The sequence below is a fragment of the Arvicanthis niloticus genome, chromosome 2 (genome assembly GCF_011762505.2).
Source record: "Arvicanthis niloticus isolate mArvNil1 chromosome 2, mArvNil1.pat.X, whole genome shotgun sequence".
Lineage (NCBI taxonomy): Eukaryota > Metazoa > Chordata > Mammalia > Rodentia > Muridae > Arvicanthis > Arvicanthis niloticus.
This window is the reverse complement of record NC_047659.1, coordinates 36184567-36204169: the sequence shown is the minus strand read 5'-3', so window position 1 is coordinate 36204169 and position 19603 is coordinate 36184567. Positions and strand designations below refer to the sequence as shown.

The following is a 19603-nucleotide window of genomic DNA, read 5'->3' as shown; positions in this document are numbered from 1 at the left end:
CATTATATACTTCTGTATGGGTTCAATATGAGCGAGAGAGAGAGAGAGAGAGAGAGAGAGAGAATATGAATGAATATTCCTAGTAAAGCACAGCTTCAGACAGTACATCTGGAAACTGACAGAGAAACAACAATGACCATATATGTGTTGATGTGGGAATTCTAGAACAAATCTAATTTGAAGTAGGAAATGTCAGAGGTTTTGTTGTTATTAGGTATTTATTTCTATCCATGCCAATTTGAAACTTGCAAAAAGATCATTTCTAAATAAAGTCTCTGTCATTATAGCATATGGAGGTTTTTCTTTTGTTTTTTTTCGAGACAGAGTTTCTCTGTGTAAACCAAGCTGGCCCCAGATTCACAGAGATCCTCTTGCCTCTGCCCCTTGAGTGTGGGGATTAAAGGTGTACACCACCAACACCCAGCTATGAGGGTAATTTTTAAAGTAAAAAATACTGATTCTTGAGAGATATAGGAGCCATGGAAGACCACACATGTATGGAGAGCAGTCCTGGGTAACAACTTATATCTTAAGGTTAGATAAGGCTAGATATTGGACACACCTTTAATTGTGTGGGCATCTTGTTTATTGAGCATTACCAAATATAGAAAGCCTTTGGATAACTATTAAAATCTATATTAATTCTTAATGACTGTCTTAATGAGTGATTATAAAACATAATCACTGTTTTAGGTATTATAATGCTGGTTACCGCATGTAATTAATTTCTTGGAATATAAATTTGTATTAACTCACTATAAAATCATGTTACATCATTTATAGATGGGTTATTCTCATAGTTGAAAGCATTGTTCATACCATTTTGTCAACATGTAAACTGCATTTCAGAATTCCTAATGGCCTCATATACATAGTTATCATTTTAAAGCAATCTTTAAATTAATGACAAACTCACAAAGACATGCATATGAATGATTTCATAGAAATACTGTTTTTTTGTACAAGTTCAGTAAGTGGTATAACTTATCAGTAGCTTTATGTATTTTTTATTTTCCATATATTTCTGTTTTATTTGTAATTGCAATTATTTGTAAGTGCTATCTGGATATATAATAAGTTTATTTAGCTTTGTTTTATCTTCTCCATACTCGTCTAACATTTACAGCTTACAGTTATGGGGATCTCTAAGCTCATATGAATTTGGGACATGCAAATATTAGTTGTCTTGACAGATAACTAAATCGTGGATTCAGTAGCGTTTGCTGATTTGTTATTCATGTCTTAAGTTATCTGACTTCAGTTAAAACTTGTTACTTGAATGTTTATTTTATCTCAAATTTTCATCATTTTTCTTACAGGAAAAAATTAAGAGAATACAGCAGATCAGAATGGAAAAAGAACTCCGAGCTCAGCAGATTCTTGAGGTAGAATTCTCAATTTAACATAAGTAAGATGATACTCAAGGTCCTAGAAGGTCTACACTGCACAGGTGTCCCCATCAGTTCAAGTGACTACAAGCACTAAGAGGTCTCTTCAGAAAGGTGTAGGCTGGCATGGACCCTGAAGCTCTTCAGCAAGTCCACCCATCCTCCTGCTAGAATGCCAGACAAATAAAACACACAAACAGAAAAGAAAGCAGAAGAAGAAAGGGGAAGACCTGAGTGGTCACCGAGTTCATGGTGTTCAGGGTCAGGAAATCCCTTAGGGCACCGTTAGGTATTGTCTTTTGATTTAGAAACAAATGTTTATAAAAGTATACTTTTAAGTGCAGGAAACATGTCACTGTCAGGGTTCCTAGTGTTTCCCTCTTCCCTGAAAGCTGACTAGAAAGCAGTTGGAGAAAAGTCAGAAAAACTGGTACAGGACTCCAGTCCAGCAAGAGTCAACAGTTTTCAACAGCCTGTTTCCTAAAGCGTCGCTGGGTCACAATCTGATTATTAAATCAGTGCTAGAAACCACTGTCCCGTCAGGGACAAAACAGGTGATGTTTCATATCCTGTATTAAAACCCACACAGGTCTTGAAATTATTTCCTTCAAATATTGTGAAAATAAACCCTTTTATATTTTAATATTTGAAATCTTTCACCTTCAGCTTTCCCAGATGCTGCTTTATGGACCATTGTATGGCCTGATGTCTGCAGACCTAAGCTTTCTGTGTGATAGTTTTTCTCCTAGGAATACACACATACTCCTTCACGCAGTTTAAGTTAATTTTACAACTCTCAAATTTAAAACAAATAAACACCAGCTAGCAGGTATTTAGAATCTTCTAGATGGCGTGTGACTTCAGTTGGTAATAGCATGAGGCCTGCCACTGTCCAAGTACAGGCCCTTTTCCGTTACACAAGTGCTGAGTCCAAACCCAATAGACAGAGCTCATTACTACATTGCAGTTAATGTTTATGGCCAAATGATGGATTTCTTTATTTAAAATACCAAGCATTAAAGGAAATTTCAAAAAGTAGATGTGTATTTTAAGTGAGTTACTAATTTATTTTTGAAGATCTATTATTCATTAGTACCATTTTTTCTAAAATTTTTTTAGAAGGTAATTTTTTGAACAATTCTCCAAAATGCAACAACTGACAGTCAGTTTTTTTAAGTGCCAAGATAATATGTTATTTCAGATGTTTGTCAGTTTGTAGAAGAAAACTTGTTGTCTCGTGATTTTCAAGGGTGCTTATACATATTTTGGCGTTTATCTGTAGCCTGGAGACTATGTGCTGTGAGGTGGGGGTATTTGTGATTGTCTGCACATGTGTTAGTTACATGATCGTTTTGTACCTGGTGAGGCATGTCATAGCGGTGCTGTTGCATGACTTGAGACCTGTTTTGCATGCACAGGCTAAAAAGAAAAAGAAGGAAGAAGCGGCAAATGCCAAATTATTGGAGGCCGAGAAACGAACCAAGGTTAGTGTAGCTGAGAATCAAGAGTTTTTATTTTTAGAAATAAAAACTTCATTTGCATAATACCAATCATGAGAAAATTGTTTTCTCAAAACTACTATTGAAAAATGTGTGTAAATGTGTGCTCTTACTTGTATGTATATTTTTGTATGTTTTTATTTCTTAATGTAGGTTTTATGTGCTGTTTTGATATTTGCAAGTGGAAGACATCAATCAGAAATGCAAAGTACTGCATGGCACCTGGCTTTAAGTTTTGCTTGATAAGAGTGATCTCCCAAACTAGTGTATTGTCATTTGTGTTCATGCCATGCCCCAAATCTGACTGTCCCGCACAGCTCTGTCCATGTCCAGTGTTTCATTTGTTAAAAATAGGCATTGTGATGCTTGCCTGTGATGCTGACAGTCAGGAGGCTGGCCTAGGCGGCTCAGAAGGCCAGTGCAGTATCCTAGCAAGACCCTGTCTATAAATAAACAAACAAGTAAATAAAGAAACAGAAAACCAGACAGAGACAAAACTGCTAACTATCGCTGCGTTATATTACTGCAACATAATTTTGGGGGTCTTGTGATCATGATTCCCTGTCCTGTTCCTTCCCTGCTCAGCTCTTAATTTCGGCTGAGTGTTTATGGAGGCATCAGAGCCTGCAGGTACTGTAGGGCCCAGCACAGAGTTGCCCTGTAGAGCCAGGGCAGGGTTCTGTTGTGAGCTCATTTGTTTTTGTTTGGAGGCACCTTAAGTGTGTGCTTGGGATGAAGCAGAATGTATGCAGCTAAACAAAGCTGTCTTCCTAAGCTCTACCCTAACTCCAAGTTGCAATCATTTAAATATACAGTCCCTTACTTTGTTCTCTAGAATAAAGAATTTTCTTGATTCTTCTATACTCATTTATATTTACACTAATAAATTCATCTAGATTTTATCTTGCTAGACAGTAGTCAACAGATAACAGTCTTAGAGAAGTGTTTTGCATTGTGCCTCACACTCCATCCATCCCCTTGGGGCTGTACTGTGAACTGCTGGTGGATACACACAAGCACGTGCATGTGTGCACAAACATGCACCCATACTTAGAGTAGGGGAGGGCTTTAATAAGCTACTTTATAATTTGAATTATATTCAAATTATATTTGAATATGATTTATTGAGTAACTTAAATGTATGCTTTTTATATGTTGTGTTTGACAATCTATTCATTGAGTTCAGTGATTTTTGCTGTGGAAGTATATTGTTCAGTCATCCATTGAACTTTAAGTTGAGGTAACTACTGAGAAAACATCCTTGCTACAGATCATTCCGTACACTTAGTGTCAGGAAGCTGATTGGTAGAGCCATTGCAAGTTAAGAAAGTGAATGGTCAACTTTCTCTGTGGTTAAAGCTATGAGAGGGCTAAAAGTTTAGCAGGAAGTGAAATTTTTATTATTAGTGTGCTCTAAATCTCTCCTAAAAACCATATATCAAAAGTTTTTTATTTTTAAGGAAAAAGAACTGAGAAGACAGCAGGCTGTCCTTCTGAAACATCAGGTCTGTATGCGCACAGCCACACTGCTGTGGACAGCACTTCCTAACTTTGCTTAACTATTTGGTGGGGGGGAACTCTTCAAAAATACACTCTTTAAAATTTCTGATATAATTCTGCTTAAGTTTTCCCTTTATCTTACAGTTTATTGCCTTGCTTTGGTATTGGTGTCTTTTGGGGGTTAAATTTGGTTTTATGACTCTGTGATTTCTGTTTCATAATGTTGTGCCAACTCTTTCTGCCAGGAGTTGGAGAGGCATAGACTAGATATGGTATGGGTATGTTTATTTTTATACATCTAACACCGCATTGTGATTTGGTTGTGATATGGTTGTCATAGCAATGCATAAAGTGTAGCACTGGCTGCTGTCATATTACATACTGCTGCATGGCTTTACAGCACAGTGCATTGCATACATCTGCTTGTCTGTCTATAAAGAAGTGTGATACGTCTCTAAGATTTGTCATTGAATCGCATAAAACTCCTGTTTGAAAATGTATGTTACTGATGTCACATGGAAAGTTGACTCACTATACATTTAGACACCCTCATGACTCATATTCTCCCATCCTTGTAGATGCAAAACTGCCATTAAGTGCAATGGGAATTTTGAATCTGTTTGATGAGAGAATATGAAATATGAAATATATCTTGGTTTTATAGTCAATATTTAGAAATACCCCTTTGGGGGACCAAAGATATTGGATCAAAAATGTTGATTAAACATTAATAATATGAAAATTTTTCATTAAAATTAGTTACTAAATTAAGGTAATTCTTACCTTATTTTCTAACCTGGGCATTTTAGACTAGCATTGGCCCACGGCACAGCCTTTGTGCCTTTAAGCAGTGCATCAAGCATCAGACATCAGTAAATAGGAATATCATATTTCATTGGTATATATGTATGAACCATGACCAGTTTAACTTTTAATTCATATAAATACTTTTTTAAAATCTTCCTAATTTATTGGTAGATTATTGGATTTAAAAATAATTTTGTACTTGAAATTACTTCTAAAACCACGACGCCAAAGTGATTATGGATTAATTTCTACCTGATCTTAAATTTTACGAACCATACGACTTCTAGCACAATTGGCCATAGTCTTTTGTGGTTTCTTTGCTAGCAGATGTAAGGTAACTGACCTGTTCCAGCCAACCATTATGCTCTGTTCTGGCAGCTTCTGAGGAGCATCCCAGCTGACCATCAGTAAACCTCGTGTGCTGTTACACTGTCTCCATGCTCATTGCCTCACCTTGCTGTTGATCGGTTGCTCTCGTATCTGCTTTCTAAACCTGAACTAAAACATGCACAGAATGGCCATTCTTGTCTTATATTTAGTCTTTACCGTGACTTGTCTACAAATGCTAAACATGCTATACTGAGTTTTTGTTTCTGTTGTTGTTATTGTTGTTGTTGTTTTCCATTTGTAAACCACATCTTTAACTGGGGTTGAGTTGTTTTCCTTACTTTATCTGGCCTAACAGGAGCGGGAGCGAAGGCGACAGCATATGATGCTTATGAAAGCTATGGAGGCCCGGAAGAAGGCAGAAGTAAGTGTATTTTTCGAAGAATATTGCCTTAGAAATTGCCGTTTGTTTTCCTGAGATAATAGTTGTATTTGGGGGGAGTGCAGATTTGTCAGGCTCTTCTGGCGTCCTAAGCAAAGGAAGGTTAAAGTTGGCAGCCAAGTGCTGGAATGTATGGTAACTTCCCCACTGAGATTCTAAAGATCTTTCCCTCTCCCTCTCCCCCTCTCTCACATTAAAACAAGCAAAATGCCAGTAAGTAATGCTGGCCCTGTACTGCCATAGTCTGCCATAGTCTCTGTATACATCAGTCCTGTGAATGTCTATAAGACACTGGCTCCTTGAAGCTGTCCATCATCTCTGGCTCTTAGGACCTTTCTGCTGCTTCTTTCACATAAGATCCATGACCCTTGAAGGGGCAAGGTTTGATAAAAATCTTATATTTAGTACTTCTCAAAAGACTCATTCTCTGAACATTGTGCAGTTGCAGGTCTCCTTGCTAATTGCCATCTACTTCATGAGGAAGTTTCTAGCTGAGCGAGGCACTGCTCTGTGGGCACAATGCTGTACCATTAGGAGTCATTGTATTGCTATGTTACTTTACTAGAATAATAGTATTTGGTTTTCCCCTAGGCCCATGACCTGTCTAGTCTTCGGGGGTTTTGGCCACTTTAACAGTGCCAGGAATGGGTTCTAGGTTCCCACTCATGGTGTGGGCCTTACATCCAATCAGAAAGTGAATGGTTACATTTGTGCCCCTATTTTACCACTGCGTCTTGCTGGCAAGTTGTTGTGGGAGGTCTCAGCATTTGTAGCTGGGTGGTATTGATGGTTGTTTTTCTCCGTTGGTAGCTATAGTGTACAGAGTACCTCTCGGCACAGTGGATGCTAGGTATTCAGTGAAGCTTCTAGTCGTGCAGCAACTGAGCTTCTGTATTAAATGACCTAAGTTAGTGGTGTCTACACTAATAGGACACTCTGAATATAATGGGATAATAATATGATCTTCATCTTTAGTCTGTTTATATGATGGATATGGAGCCATCCCCTGCATCTCTAGGTTAAAGGTGGATTTTTTTTTTTATATGTTCTTAAATTCAGTTTGCAAGTATTTTGTCAACATTTTTGTATCTATGTTCATGAGGGATATTTTTCTATAATTCTGTCTTTTTGTAGGGTCTTTGTGTGCTTTTTGTATCAATATAGTAGTGTCTTCATAAGAAAGAATTAGTATATGTTTCTCTAGTTTTTATTTTGTGGAATAATTTAATGCGTATTGACTTTAGTTCTTTGAAGGTCTGGTAGAATTCTGCACTCTGTCTTGCGGTGGGCTCTTACTTCTTGGGAGAATTTTAATTACTGATTCTCTTTTACTAGGGGTTGTGGATATATTTAGTTATTTATTTGATCTTGATTTAACTTTGGTGAGTTGTCCATTCAGTTCAGCTTTTTCATTTTGGTAAGATACAGATTCTTAAAGTGTATTCTTAAGATTCTCTGAATTTCCTCAGTGACTGTTGTTAGGTCACCCCTTTCATCTCTAATTTTATTCATTTGAATCTATCTTTTTATTAGTTTAGAAAATGGTTTGTCAACATTGCTGATTTCTCTCAAAGAACCAACTCTTCGTTTCATTGATTCTTTGTATTTTTTTTTTTTTTGTTATTGTTCTATTTCATTGATCTCATGTCTAAGTTTGATTATTTCATACCGTTTACTCCTTTTGGGTATTTTATTTTATTTTTTTTTTTTAGAGCTTTCAGCTGTGTCATTAAGTTACTAAGATGAGATCTCTTCATTTTTACCTCATAGAACTTCATTGTATCCCACTGGTTGGAAATGTGGTTTGTTTTTTGTTTTTTGGGTTTTTGGTTTTGTTTTTTTTTTTCTTTTTTTTTCATTAAGTTCTAAAAAGCTTGAAATTTTTCTTCTTGATTCCTGTCTTGACACATTTTTCATTCAGCAGTGAGTTGTTCGGTCTCTGTGGGTTTCTATACTTTATGCTGTTTCTGTTGTAGAGATCTGGCATTAACTCATGGTGTTCAGATGGGATGTAGGGCCTTGTCTAAACAGATGCTGTTTATGGTCCTTTGTGTTCAGTATCTACCGGTCTTACTAAAAGAATCCTAACTCACAATACTATTGGTTTTCTTGTTTAAAAATCTACTTTCCATGTTTTTCTTCATATAAATAAATGGTTAATTTTTTAAAGCCTGATTTATATAAATTATTTTTTTTATTATTTTAAAGGGCCATTAGTATATTACAGAATTCATAATTTTTTTATAACTTTGTGTAAGTAATACAGTATGAAACACATTTGTTTTGATTACCTATCTCTGTAAACAAGCTTAGTTTAAGAAACATGAGAAAGTAAGACAAGCTTTTGAAATATTTGAATTATAAGTCTTTCTGGGTGATAATCATACATACCTTTAATCTCAGCACTTGGGAGGCAGAAGCAGGTGGTTCTATAAGAGTCATATCCAAACCACAGAATGTACTTGTCATACACAACTCATACTAAGGCTCTTGTTGTCCTCATAAATAATGGATTCTTGTCTTCAATGAGAAAGGTCCCACAAATTTTTTTGACTTCCAGAATATCTCCATTTTAAAAAAATAGTGTGAATTTCATTCTAATCTATTCTATAATTGCATAAACATTCCAAGCCACAACTGATACCCGATAGATATGAATGTCACCCATGCATATCTCAAGCATTCAAAGGTACCTTATCACTAGTGTATCTGTAAAGTGCGAATGGATGAGCTACACATGCCACCAGCTCTGGCTTTACATTGATTCCTAGGATTTTAACTCGGATCCTCACATTACACAATACTCTACTCACTGACCCAGTGTTCCTAACCTTCAATTGTTATTTCTCCTCTAAACAAATGAGACTTGTATTTCATCTGTTACATAGAGTAGTTTCTTAATTTCTTTCGATAGCGTTATCCCCTACATCAAAGATAGTGGTTTCTGTATATTATCCAAACATTGTGATGCTTTGCCATTACCTTTGTTGTTTGTGATGACAGCTAAGTATTTTATTGCAGATGCTCTGAAACTAGGTAATCACCCTTGAAGAGCTGCTTCTGCAAGTTTACACTCAGGTCCTCTTCTTACTGTAAACTCCCTGTCACAGCCTGCAGCCACAGTGTGCTGATACCAGTTATCTCCGCTTTTACAGATACCTTAATGCTCATTTGCCTTAATTGCCATAGATTTTCATACAAAGACAAAAGATCAAACAAGTTTTGAATAACAGAAGTCTTCACTGAATCTAATATTAAGTGTATATAGTCCTTAGATTTAAAAGTTTTTTGTTATATATTAAAGATATATAATATGATTACCAACAATAAGATCAGTTTAAAAATTCAATAGCTGACAGTGATGAAGGAATGGCTCAGTGGCTCCGAATGCATGCTGCTCTTGGAGAGGACTAGGGTCAGTTCTCAGCACCCACATCAGGGATCCTGTAAATGCCCATAACTCAGCTCGGGGCCTCTGAAGTGTAAGTCTGAGGGGAGAACCATGCAGAGCTACACAGACTTGCACACATGTGCAGACTTTTTAACATACCCAAAAGTTGAAATAATGTAAACAAAGCAAATCGTGTTTCTCTGTAGTTCTAAACTTGTTTCTAGGCTTCCTACGATGATTTTGTTCATTGAAATAATAATAATCTGATCACTGTTGAAATACATCCTCTAGAGTGTTTTCAAACACTTGTAAGGATTAAATGCTTGCGTGCATGATCTTCTCTTTAAGGAAAAAGAACGATTGAAGCAAGAGAAACGTGATGAGAAAAGATTGAATAAGGAACGCAAACTAGAGCAGCGGAGATTGGAGTTAGAAATGGCGAAGGAGCTAAAGAAACCTAAGGAAGACATGTGCTTAGCAGACCAAAAGGTGACTCCTGCCGCGGCATCCCTCCAGCTTTCTCACCAGATTCCTTTTCCAGAACAACCATGAGTTTCTAAGCCTAGGTCAGCTGTCCCTGTGGTGGCCATTGCCTCACTGAAAACTTGTTTTCATAGCTACGCCATAGAAACCTGCAAGGAAACGTCAGAGAAGCAGACATATTCCGTGGCTGTCTTACACTGTGCAGTCATTGAGACACAGAAAGGCTTGATGTCTTCACAGCTCATAGATACCTAAGTGAATTAGATTTATCTGTGAATTCTCCAGTACGTTAGCTGAACGTTAGCTGTTAGCTAACCTTTACTGGGAGCATTTACTACTTGCTTGGTACCATGCTGAGTACCTACATGAATCCCTTGAGTGACGAGTTTTGATCTAGCTCTCAGTAGAGTCCCATGGAGCTCCTATTTGTCTCCATTTATTGATGAAAAACAGACAAAAGAAGAAACTTGTCCTTGACTGCACAGCTCATAAGCAGCTGTGTGTTGAAGTCAGTTTGTCTGCTATGGAAGCCATGCCCCTGATCATCTTGAAATCCAAGAAACTCTGGCCTGCCATGGAATCTCCCATTTTCCCTCCCACAATCGCACAAGCAAACACAGCTTTGCCACGACCAGCATGATATGCTCTACTTGAGTAGAAATATGCTTAATTTTAAATGTAGCTAAATATGGTGCTTGTAGACTATATGACTATTGCGTACTGTCTCTTAACTGCCCCACATTATATCACTGTGCCTGGTCTATGACCGCTGCATGGATGGTTCTGCCATAGCCTTCTGTCAGCTGCCCTGGTTTGTCCAATATCCTTTGGTAGCATGCTTAATGCAAACATTTAGTGCCTTGTAGGGCTTGCACTATATGTGTGAGTCTGTATTCAGTTTAGTTAGCATAACTGCTTTAAGATAAACGTTAATGTAAACTTACTAGTTTCATGTGTTTGGATGTTTACATTTTCCTAACCAGCATGGGTCTTTCCCTGTAAGTTAGCCAACACACTTATTAAGCTTACAGTCAGCAGGCTTTTTAAATTCGAACTGGACGCTATTTTCTCTTTTCACTTCAATCTTGTGAATTATCTAAAATATACTTAGTTAAACCCAGAACAGAAGAGGAAGAAATTCTCTGGCCAGCCAGGTTAGCCAAATTAATAAGCACTGGGTTTAGTAAGAGATTCTGTTTCAAAAAATGAAGTGCTTACAATAAACTTGGGGAATGGCTGGTGGGATTTCTCAATGAGAAAGTGTTTGCAATCAAGCCTGGCAACTTGAATTTGATCCTCCAGAACCCATATGATAGAAGGAGAGAATCTGCTTCTGCAAGTTGTTCTCTGACTGCCACAGGCACATTGTTGCATGCACATACTCACATACACACAACACAGACAGACAGATAACTGTTGCACGCACATACCCACACACATGCAACACAGATAGATAGATAGATAGATAGATAGATAGATAGATAGATAGATAGATAGATGATAGATACATCTTTAGTAAGGTAGAGAGCAACCGAGGAAGGCACTTAGTGTCAACATGTGTGCATATACTTGAATTCATACATAATACTGTGTATACAAATAAAGTCCTGGTTTAATTTGTAAACCTTTTAAACTTGTCCCTGTGTTTTTCTTACAGCCCTTGCCAGAGTGGCCTCGCATCCCGGGACTTGTGCTCTCTGGAACCACATTTTCAGACTGTCTCATGGTGGTGCAGTTCTTACGAAACTTTGGTAAAGTTTTGGGCTTTGATGTGAATGTTGATGTTCCCAACCTCAGTGTTCTTCAAGAGGGATTGCTAAATATAGGGGACAGCATGGGTGAAGTACAAGACTTGCTTGTGAGGCTCCTCTCAGCTGCTGTATGTGATCCAGGTCTAATTACAGGATACAAGGTAAAAATCCAAACTATACCCAACCGTTTTAAGTTTGTACTCTCCGTGCATTTCTAGTTACCTTTCATAGTGCCAGAAGACTGTGTAGATTTCTCTTTATCTCATGTTTCCCTGTATGTCTTGGAGTTAATGTAGATTTATAATAGTTTGCAATTAACAAATGTAGAAGAATCTTGTTAGACCTTAAGAATATGGACCAGGCTGTCTCTCAGTTACTCTCCATTGCTCTAGCTATAGGCAGAATCCAGTCAATTTAAGGAAACACTCCAGTGATGTATGTCAAAAACAGAATTCATAATTTATGAAGGACTTAGAACTTGCATGCTTATTCTAAATTTTCCTTTGTCAGTTGCTGTGATAGGTCACGGTGTTGACTCTGTAGTGGTCAGAGGGACTCCTTGTTCCCAGCTGTCTGTCCTCCTACTCACATGCACTTTCAAGGGAGCTTTGCTCTAGATGAGACTGTAGAAGAGTGAGCTTCCAGATGCAGTGCTTTTCCCTGTATGCCTGTTGTTGACTTCACCTATAAAACATGTGCTGTGCATAAAAGGAGAAAATAGTCACGGTGCCTCTGGCCATCCTCACTCTTCCAGTAGTTAGAAAGCATCTGTGGAGACAAAGAATACTTGATTAATTTGATTGTCATCTGTTTTCTGCCTATGTTCAAGTTCTTCTTTGTACCTGAGTTAAGTAAGGGCTTAATAAGAGGACAGAACAGAGTGAACACTCAAATATTTATCTTATCATTTTGTCTGTTTGTATCTCCACTCCAAATCTGTGATAAAGTCCTATCAGTAACACCTAGAGAATTTAAACTGATATTTTAACATTATTTTTTTCATGAATGAATATGATAAACATTGATAAAAATGCCAAATTTCATAGGCAAAAACAGCTCTGGGAGAACACTTGCTGAATGTTGGTGTGAATCGAGACAATGTGTCCGAGGTTTTGCAGATTTTCATGGAAGCCCACTGTGGACAGACAGAGTTGACTGAGAGCCTCAAGACTAAAGCCTTCCAGGCTCACACTCCAGCACAGAAGGCTTCCATCCTGGCCTTCCTCATTAATGAGCTGGCGTGCAGCAAGAGTGTGGTGAGGTAAGTCAGTTCTCTCCTGTGTTGAATATCACAGGGAAACATACAGATTGCATATAGAAAATTTGGAGTTACAGACTAGTACCAAGAAAAAAGTCAGAATCATAAATCATCATTTAGAGATGGCCACCAATACTATATCAGTTTATTTCTATGTGCTCTATTGAAAACAATGATCATTCTTTATATATGGAATCTATAGTCTTTATGACCTGTGATGTTTAAGCATTTTGCTAATTTTTCATGTAGTGGAAATTTTGCTTTATTGTTTGGTATAGTGCTGGAATCCAGAACCAGTATAGCTGTCCAGAACTTCTCCTCCTTGACATCTTTGAGGATCCATTTTTTCTTAGAGATTCATAGACTGACTCAGTCACCTATTTGGTTATGTGCTACTGTAACCTGACATTACTAGCTTGTCAGTGAATTAGCTTATACCTCTTTTTAGAAAATATTTAACCTCATTTAAGATTCCAAGTTCATCTGGTACTCTAGTACTTTTTGTGAATAAACAGTTAGCATTTCAAGTTCTGGAGTTTCAGGTGCTTGTTCTTCATTTGCTTAAAAATTTGAATTATGTTACTTTTAGTCTTTTACCTTTAAAAAAGGCATTTGTGAGTGTTTGGTGCCATTAATTTGTACCGTTGGTGGGCATATTAAAATTTCTGTCCACATCTTAGCTATGGTATAGTAACATAATTGTTACTTACTTTTTGTCTTCTTTGGGAATATTTTCACGAATGTCCTAATACGTAGGCTTCGACTGAGGGACTTAGTTCACTATGCATAAGCATGATAACAGTACCAATGCTGAGTGGCTCTTCAGAACATTTGTACACACGGGCAAACTCAATGCCTGAGAGCACCAACGTTTTCCGTTTCAGAAGAATAAAGGCACCACTATTGTGTCACCACTACCCAGCACCACATTTTTAGTTTCCATTTGCACATGTGTAAAGGGGTGTTCCCTGTGCACAAGTAAGTGTACATACTTATATAGACATTCATGTATGTCCTCATTTCCAAGCTGAAATTGGAAATGATCACTCCTTAGATATATACCAACTACAGAATGCTGATTTTATGAGCAGTTGTGAAATGGTATTACAATGCTCTATTTTTGAAGTAGAAGCCAAAGGAAATTTCCTAATAGCAATATCGTAGCCAATGAAGACATGGTTGCTTCTTACAGTAAATGTGCATGTCGGCATAAAGCTGTGTAGAAGTGGAATGATGTTGTGTGTACCATTTTACCTACTAAACTATGCCTTGCATAAATGGATTTGATCTTTTCACACATTTTTGTATTGGCAGTGAGATTGACAAGAACATTGAGTACATGTCCAACTTGAGAAGAGATAAATGGATGGTGGAAGGAAAACTCCGCAAGTAAGTTCATGCAGTGCTAGGCTCCAGGCAGCCTGTGGGCTGGAAAGACGGAACTTTAAACCCTTGACCAGACTGCTTTATCTGGAAGAGTAAACTAATGATGAAATCTACAATTAATAAAACTTTGGTTCAGAGTCTATAGCAGACAAAAAAAAAAAAAAATAGAATTAGATTCAGTGAACTCACACTTCTAACATAAAAGAGGTCTTCTGCTTTTTCTCTCTGAAACTGAGCCACCACGTTTTCTACTGTTGTTGCTACCATATTGCTTTTGTCTTAACTGATACCTGAGACTATGCTTTTTCTTAATGAGTTTTTATTAAAACTGCCTCTACAAAATTTAAGAACAATTATTGAACATTAAAATTTAATTATTCTTCAGTCAGGAAGCAAATAACAGTACATTTATTAACTGTAAAAGAGACTCGTTCTCACAGCATATGATGTGTCCCTGTAGTCCCAGCATTTGGAAAGGTGAAGCAGGAAGACCCAGAGTTTAAGACCACCCTGGCTTATATAGTTGTACCCCTCCTCAAAGTAAAACAAACAAAGAGGTGGAACAGTTCTGGAGCTAGAAAGATGGCTCAGTGCTTGGGAGTGCTTATTGCTCTTGCAGAGGACCTGAGTTCAATTCCTAGCACCTACATGGTGGTTTGCAACCATTTGTAAATCCATTTCAGGACAGCTGACGCCCTCTTCTGACCTCTGTAGGCACTAACTACTCACATAGTGCACACGCATTCAGATAAAACACATAAAATGAAAATGAAAAAATTTAATTTTAAAAAAAATTATAAGATTAGTTTCTTGGCAGCAATTTGAACTAAAATTTAGTCTGGTACACAGTATAGAAATAAGGAAACACTGGGGACTGGAGAGATGGCTCAGTGGTTAAGAGCCCTGGCTGCTCGTCCAGAGGTCTCTAGTTTAATTCCCAGCACCCACATGACAGCTCAAAGCTGTCTGTAATTCCAGTTTCAGGGAATCTGACACCTTCACACAGAGAGACGTGCAGGCAAAATACCAATGCAAATGAAATAAAAATATTAATGAATTATTGAAAAAAAGAAATTAGGAAGTATCATTTGAACATTGTTGGTGTTATTCATCTCAGCTTCCAGAGTTTTCTTAGTCTACCATGTTCTAATTACCAAAAGGTAATTCATAGAGCTTTATATATTCCTTAACTTGTGGAAACATGTCTTAATTTTTTCTAATTGATTTTTTTACTGCCATTGATATATTACTTACCACACAAGTACAATTTTCTTCTTGTTTAAGACTCACATTATGATCTAGATGTGTCACTGCGTGTCTGTAATCCCAGCACCTAGGAGGCAAAAGCAGGAGAATCACAAATTTCTAGGCCAGCTGAGCTACTAAGACTCAGTTCAGACATCAAGTGTTGGTCATACTTAGTTAGACAGCCTAGCATCAACCTCATACAAATTATTATCTTAACAGCAACAAGAGTAGCTTTTTATTTTGTGTCTTTTGATGTTTAAAGGCTTAGGATAATACATGCCAAGAAGACAGGCAAGAGAGATGCTTCAGGAGGCATTGATCTCGGGGAAGAGCAACATCCCTTGGGCACGCCCAATCCAGGACGCAAGCGGAGAAGGAAGGGAGGTGACAGTGATTATGATGACGATGACGATGATGACAGCGATGACCAAGCTGATGAGGATGAGGAAGATGATGAAGATAAAGATGACAAAAAAGGGAAGAAGACCGATATCTGTGAAGATGAGGTAATTAAGTTCAGGTTTACATATAGGAGTGAACAGGAACAGCGAACCTGCCAAAAAGCAGCATGAAATTGAAGGTCATGGGCCTGTAATTTGAATTCAGTTTGTAACATTTACTTGCCCAAGTTTTTTCATCTGAAAATTTCCCCCTCTTCTTCTTCTCATCCTCCTCATCCTCATCTTCCTCCTCCTCTTTCTTCTTCCTCCCCTCCCACAACCAGGCTTGTCCATGCCATGCTCCCAGCCTGAAGGTGCTGTTGTATTTGTCTCTTAAATTGGTTTGTAGTAATTAAGGAACGTGGCTGTATATGGAAAGAAACTTGGACTGAAGTAGAGAAACTGGGTGTGGTTTGTGTGTGCAGATTCGTCTGACAATGGTCCCCTAGGCTTGTATCACCTGATAACATTGTTTGGTGTCTTGCTTTGTGTCAGTCTTCTCTATGATAACTCAAGTAATGAAATCACTAATGGTATGTTGCTGTGAATGGATCCCTGCTGTTAGGGACACATGGCTGTTGTCACCCCTTAAGTTCTCCCTGGAGCTTTGTAGACGGATTTTCAGATATTCTCTCTCACACGGCTGACACACCATGCTATACTTGCTCACTGATCTTGCCCTAAAGGTTTTTATCAGGCTTACTGAAAATGATGTATATGTCCGACATTAGTTTCTGGAAGCTTTAGTAGAAGATGCACACAGCACTGAATCCTCACAGTTAGTGAAGAAGTTTAGTTGCTTTGGGTTTTCTTTTTTCTCTTTTTAAGATACAGAATAGAGTGATCGAATGTTAATTGGTATGATAGGGAAGATGTTCACAGTGTGTGGAACATGTCCACGAAGAACATTTGGAGGAGCCAGTTCCCACAAGCATTCGGAACCCATTAGCTGAGACTTATGTGTTGGGGTGGACATGAGCTGGGGGGAAACATAGAAAAGAGTGTCTGGGGACAGCCACACCATGCTGAGAGCAGTGTGTTTTGGCATTGTCTCCTTATGAACTGCAAAGTTGGAGGGGTTACGTTTAGCTGGTGCATCACTGTTTTGTTACCTTATTCCAATTTTCTATTGATTGGATTGCGATTTTTGCTTTAGTAAATTCTCAAACATTTGCTTTGCTTGTCAAAAGATCTCTTTACATCAACACATAAGGATCTATTTGAGAGTTATATATTTTTAAGGGTTTGGGGTCTCTTACCCTTTTGAAGTTTCTTTTATCCCAGTTAGAATTCATATTACTTTTAGTTCAGATGTAACAACCAGAATAACTCTGTCCCTGGACTTTGGTAAGAAGTATATAAATAATAGATGATGATAAAACTATGAAAGTCTTTCCTCCTTTCTCTTCCATTCACTAGGTAGAGTCTTTTCTGTTGTACATGCATGAGTGGCTGTGGCTTTTGAAAAATAATGCTTTTTATTGCAAGAAATGTCAGGAAAAGATGCCCAAAGGAATATCAAAACTTAATTGACGGGTCCAGCCCTCACTTTTATCTTTAATAAGCACTACCATTAAAACAGTGCTGGGTTGGAGGGCACAGCACAGTGTTGAGATACTTATACAGCATCTGTAAAGCCCACAGCGCTGCAGACAGAAACAGAAAAACATCCTGTACATGCCTCGTCTACTACTTTATCTATAAATGTATGTGTGGGTCTGTGTTTGTACGTGTGTGTGTGAGTTTGATACATTTGTGTATTTGATGGTTAGAGAATGAAACTGTCTAGCAGGTAAATAACCCTGTGCTTTGTTATCCTTAGGATGAAGGTGACCAAACAGCCAGTGTTGAGGAACTAGAAAAGCAGATTGAAAAACTGAGCAAAGTAAGCGCTTCAGACTTGTGTCTGTTTTGTGTACAGTGTTCTAAAATCCACGTTGGATGGGGTTGGCTTTTCTGACTGCTAAGTAAAAGCACGCTTTCAGTAAGCGGTTAAACAGAATAACTCTGGACAAGTCCTCACATACGCCTCACAGGCTCAGCGCTAATGTTCGAAGGCTCTGAAGGCATTATGCTTATCCAAATTTTGAAGTATTTTTGGTGCTTCAGTTGTTACTTTAAAGTAACTTACTACTCAAATCTCTGTGTATTTCATAGTAATAGTTTGGTTATTTGTATATTTATGTGTAATTTACATTAGATTTATAAACTATACTTATCTATTTATTATTTGAAATTATATTCTGTATTTCAGTGTCATTAATACAACTTAAAATGAGTCTTTTTATAAGAAAAATGTGTGGAGAGGTTGCAATGATAATATAATTGCATCATTTCTTCCTCCCTCGGAGCCCTCCCTCCTTCAGACTCATGGCAGAACAGCTAGTTTTTAAATACTGTGAGATGCCTGTATTCTACTGTTTCATTGTTTAACCCATGGCTGTATGTCAGAAATTAGTCGTTGTTGACGAAGCATGTATGTAAAGCTAATCAAATGTGGGCACGATTAACTAAAGTGTTATTGGCAATAATACACTGGAATTGGCCTATTTGCCTTGTCTTAGTACTGTTGGATGGCATAAGCAATCACAGTTTGTTAAGAAGATCCTGGTAACTAAGACTTAGCGTTGAAGCCCTACTTGAACCTGAGGCTCTCTTGTCCTTGTTTGTGTTGGAACCATCCTTGTATTGGGAGTGTAACGTTTCCTCCTTTGCTGAGCAGTAGGATGGTGCAGTGAATGTAAAGTGTCTTTGTGGACCTGTGAGGCACTCAGTGTCTGTGATGTAATCATGTGGATGGCTTCTCCACAGCAACAGAGCCAGTACAGACGAAAGCTCTTTGATGCTTCTCACTCACTACGCTCCATGATGTTTGGTCAGGATCGTTACCGACGCAGATACTGGATTCTTCCTCAGTGTGGAGGGATTTTTGTAGAAGGCATGGAAAGTGGTGAAGGTAGGAACTACTGACTCCTAAATGGGATATTGTGTTTTCTTAAAAGCTTGTCACTGCTTCTGTGTCTATGTCCTTCCTTAATCAAGACTGCTTTATGACTGAGCGTAATGAATATTCAGTCCCTCTTCTCCTGAAGCCACCTCCACTGGTCTGGGCTTCCTTCATGCCCGTGGCTTTTCTTTTGCTGCCGAGCACATGTGAGTCTTGTACTGCAGGCAGCGACCCTCACGCCAGTACTCTTAGGAGTCTGCTGCAGGGTCTCTCTTCCTCTCAGTGTCAGACCTTGAGCCTGTGGCTTATGCTCTTTCCTTCACAGCAGACATCACCCTATCAGAATCGCAGAACATTAAGTGTCAGGTCTTCATTTCAGTTTACAATCTTGTTCATATTTGGGAATTTGTGAGCATCTAATTTTGTTCCTTGGGTTTTGTGTCACCACTCATTTTCGATATTTGATCTTGAAACCATTCCATTCCATGAACCACACGATCCAGCTTCAAATCTGTGTTTAGGAAAGCTGTTGAGCTCAGCTTCTCACAACACCCTAGCTTACTTAGTACTACTGAGTGTCAAAGTCCTGATAGGGCAGAAGGGTTGTGTCCACACTAGTAAATCCCAGGGTGTGGCTCTTGACTCATTTGGTACATAGAGGCTAAAACTTCTTTCAGCACATGTCTTCTTAAAGAGGCACAACGTTACATAAAGAACAAGCCATAGCCAGGCACTG

General features: G+C 38.1%; 1 protein-coding gene across 15 annotated transcripts in view; it reads left to right on the top strand.

Moving 5' to 3' along the window:
- Positions 1 to 19603, top strand: part of Baz2b (bromodomain adjacent to zinc finger domain 2B) — a 291302-nt gene that overhangs the window by 254216 nt on the left and 17483 nt on the right. For 11 of the 15 annotated variants that reach the window (XM_076928795.1, XM_076928797.1, XM_076928807.1 and 8 more), the window contains 12 exons: positions 1320 to 1385; positions 2807 to 2872; positions 4348 to 4392; positions 4633 to 4665; positions 5880 to 5945; positions 9703 to 9843; positions 11495 to 11749; positions 12635 to 12849; positions 14161 to 14235; positions 15743 to 15986; positions 17743 to 17805; positions 18732 to 18876. In XM_076928795.1, the coding sequence (XP_076784910.1) occupies positions 1320 to 1385; positions 2807 to 2872; positions 4348 to 4392; positions 4633 to 4665; positions 5880 to 5945; positions 9703 to 9843; positions 11495 to 11749; positions 12635 to 12849; positions 14161 to 14235; positions 15743 to 15986; positions 17743 to 17805; positions 18732 to 18876 (1414 nt within the window). The remainder of the gene's footprint in view (positions 1 to 1319; positions 1386 to 2806; positions 2873 to 4347; positions 4393 to 4632; positions 4666 to 5879; positions 5946 to 9702; positions 9844 to 11494; positions 11750 to 12634; positions 12850 to 14160; positions 14236 to 15742; positions 15987 to 17742; positions 17806 to 18731; positions 18877 to 19603) is intronic. The other 4 variants (XM_034494127.2, XM_076928801.1, XM_076928805.1 and 1 more) reach the window with 2 other exon arrangements.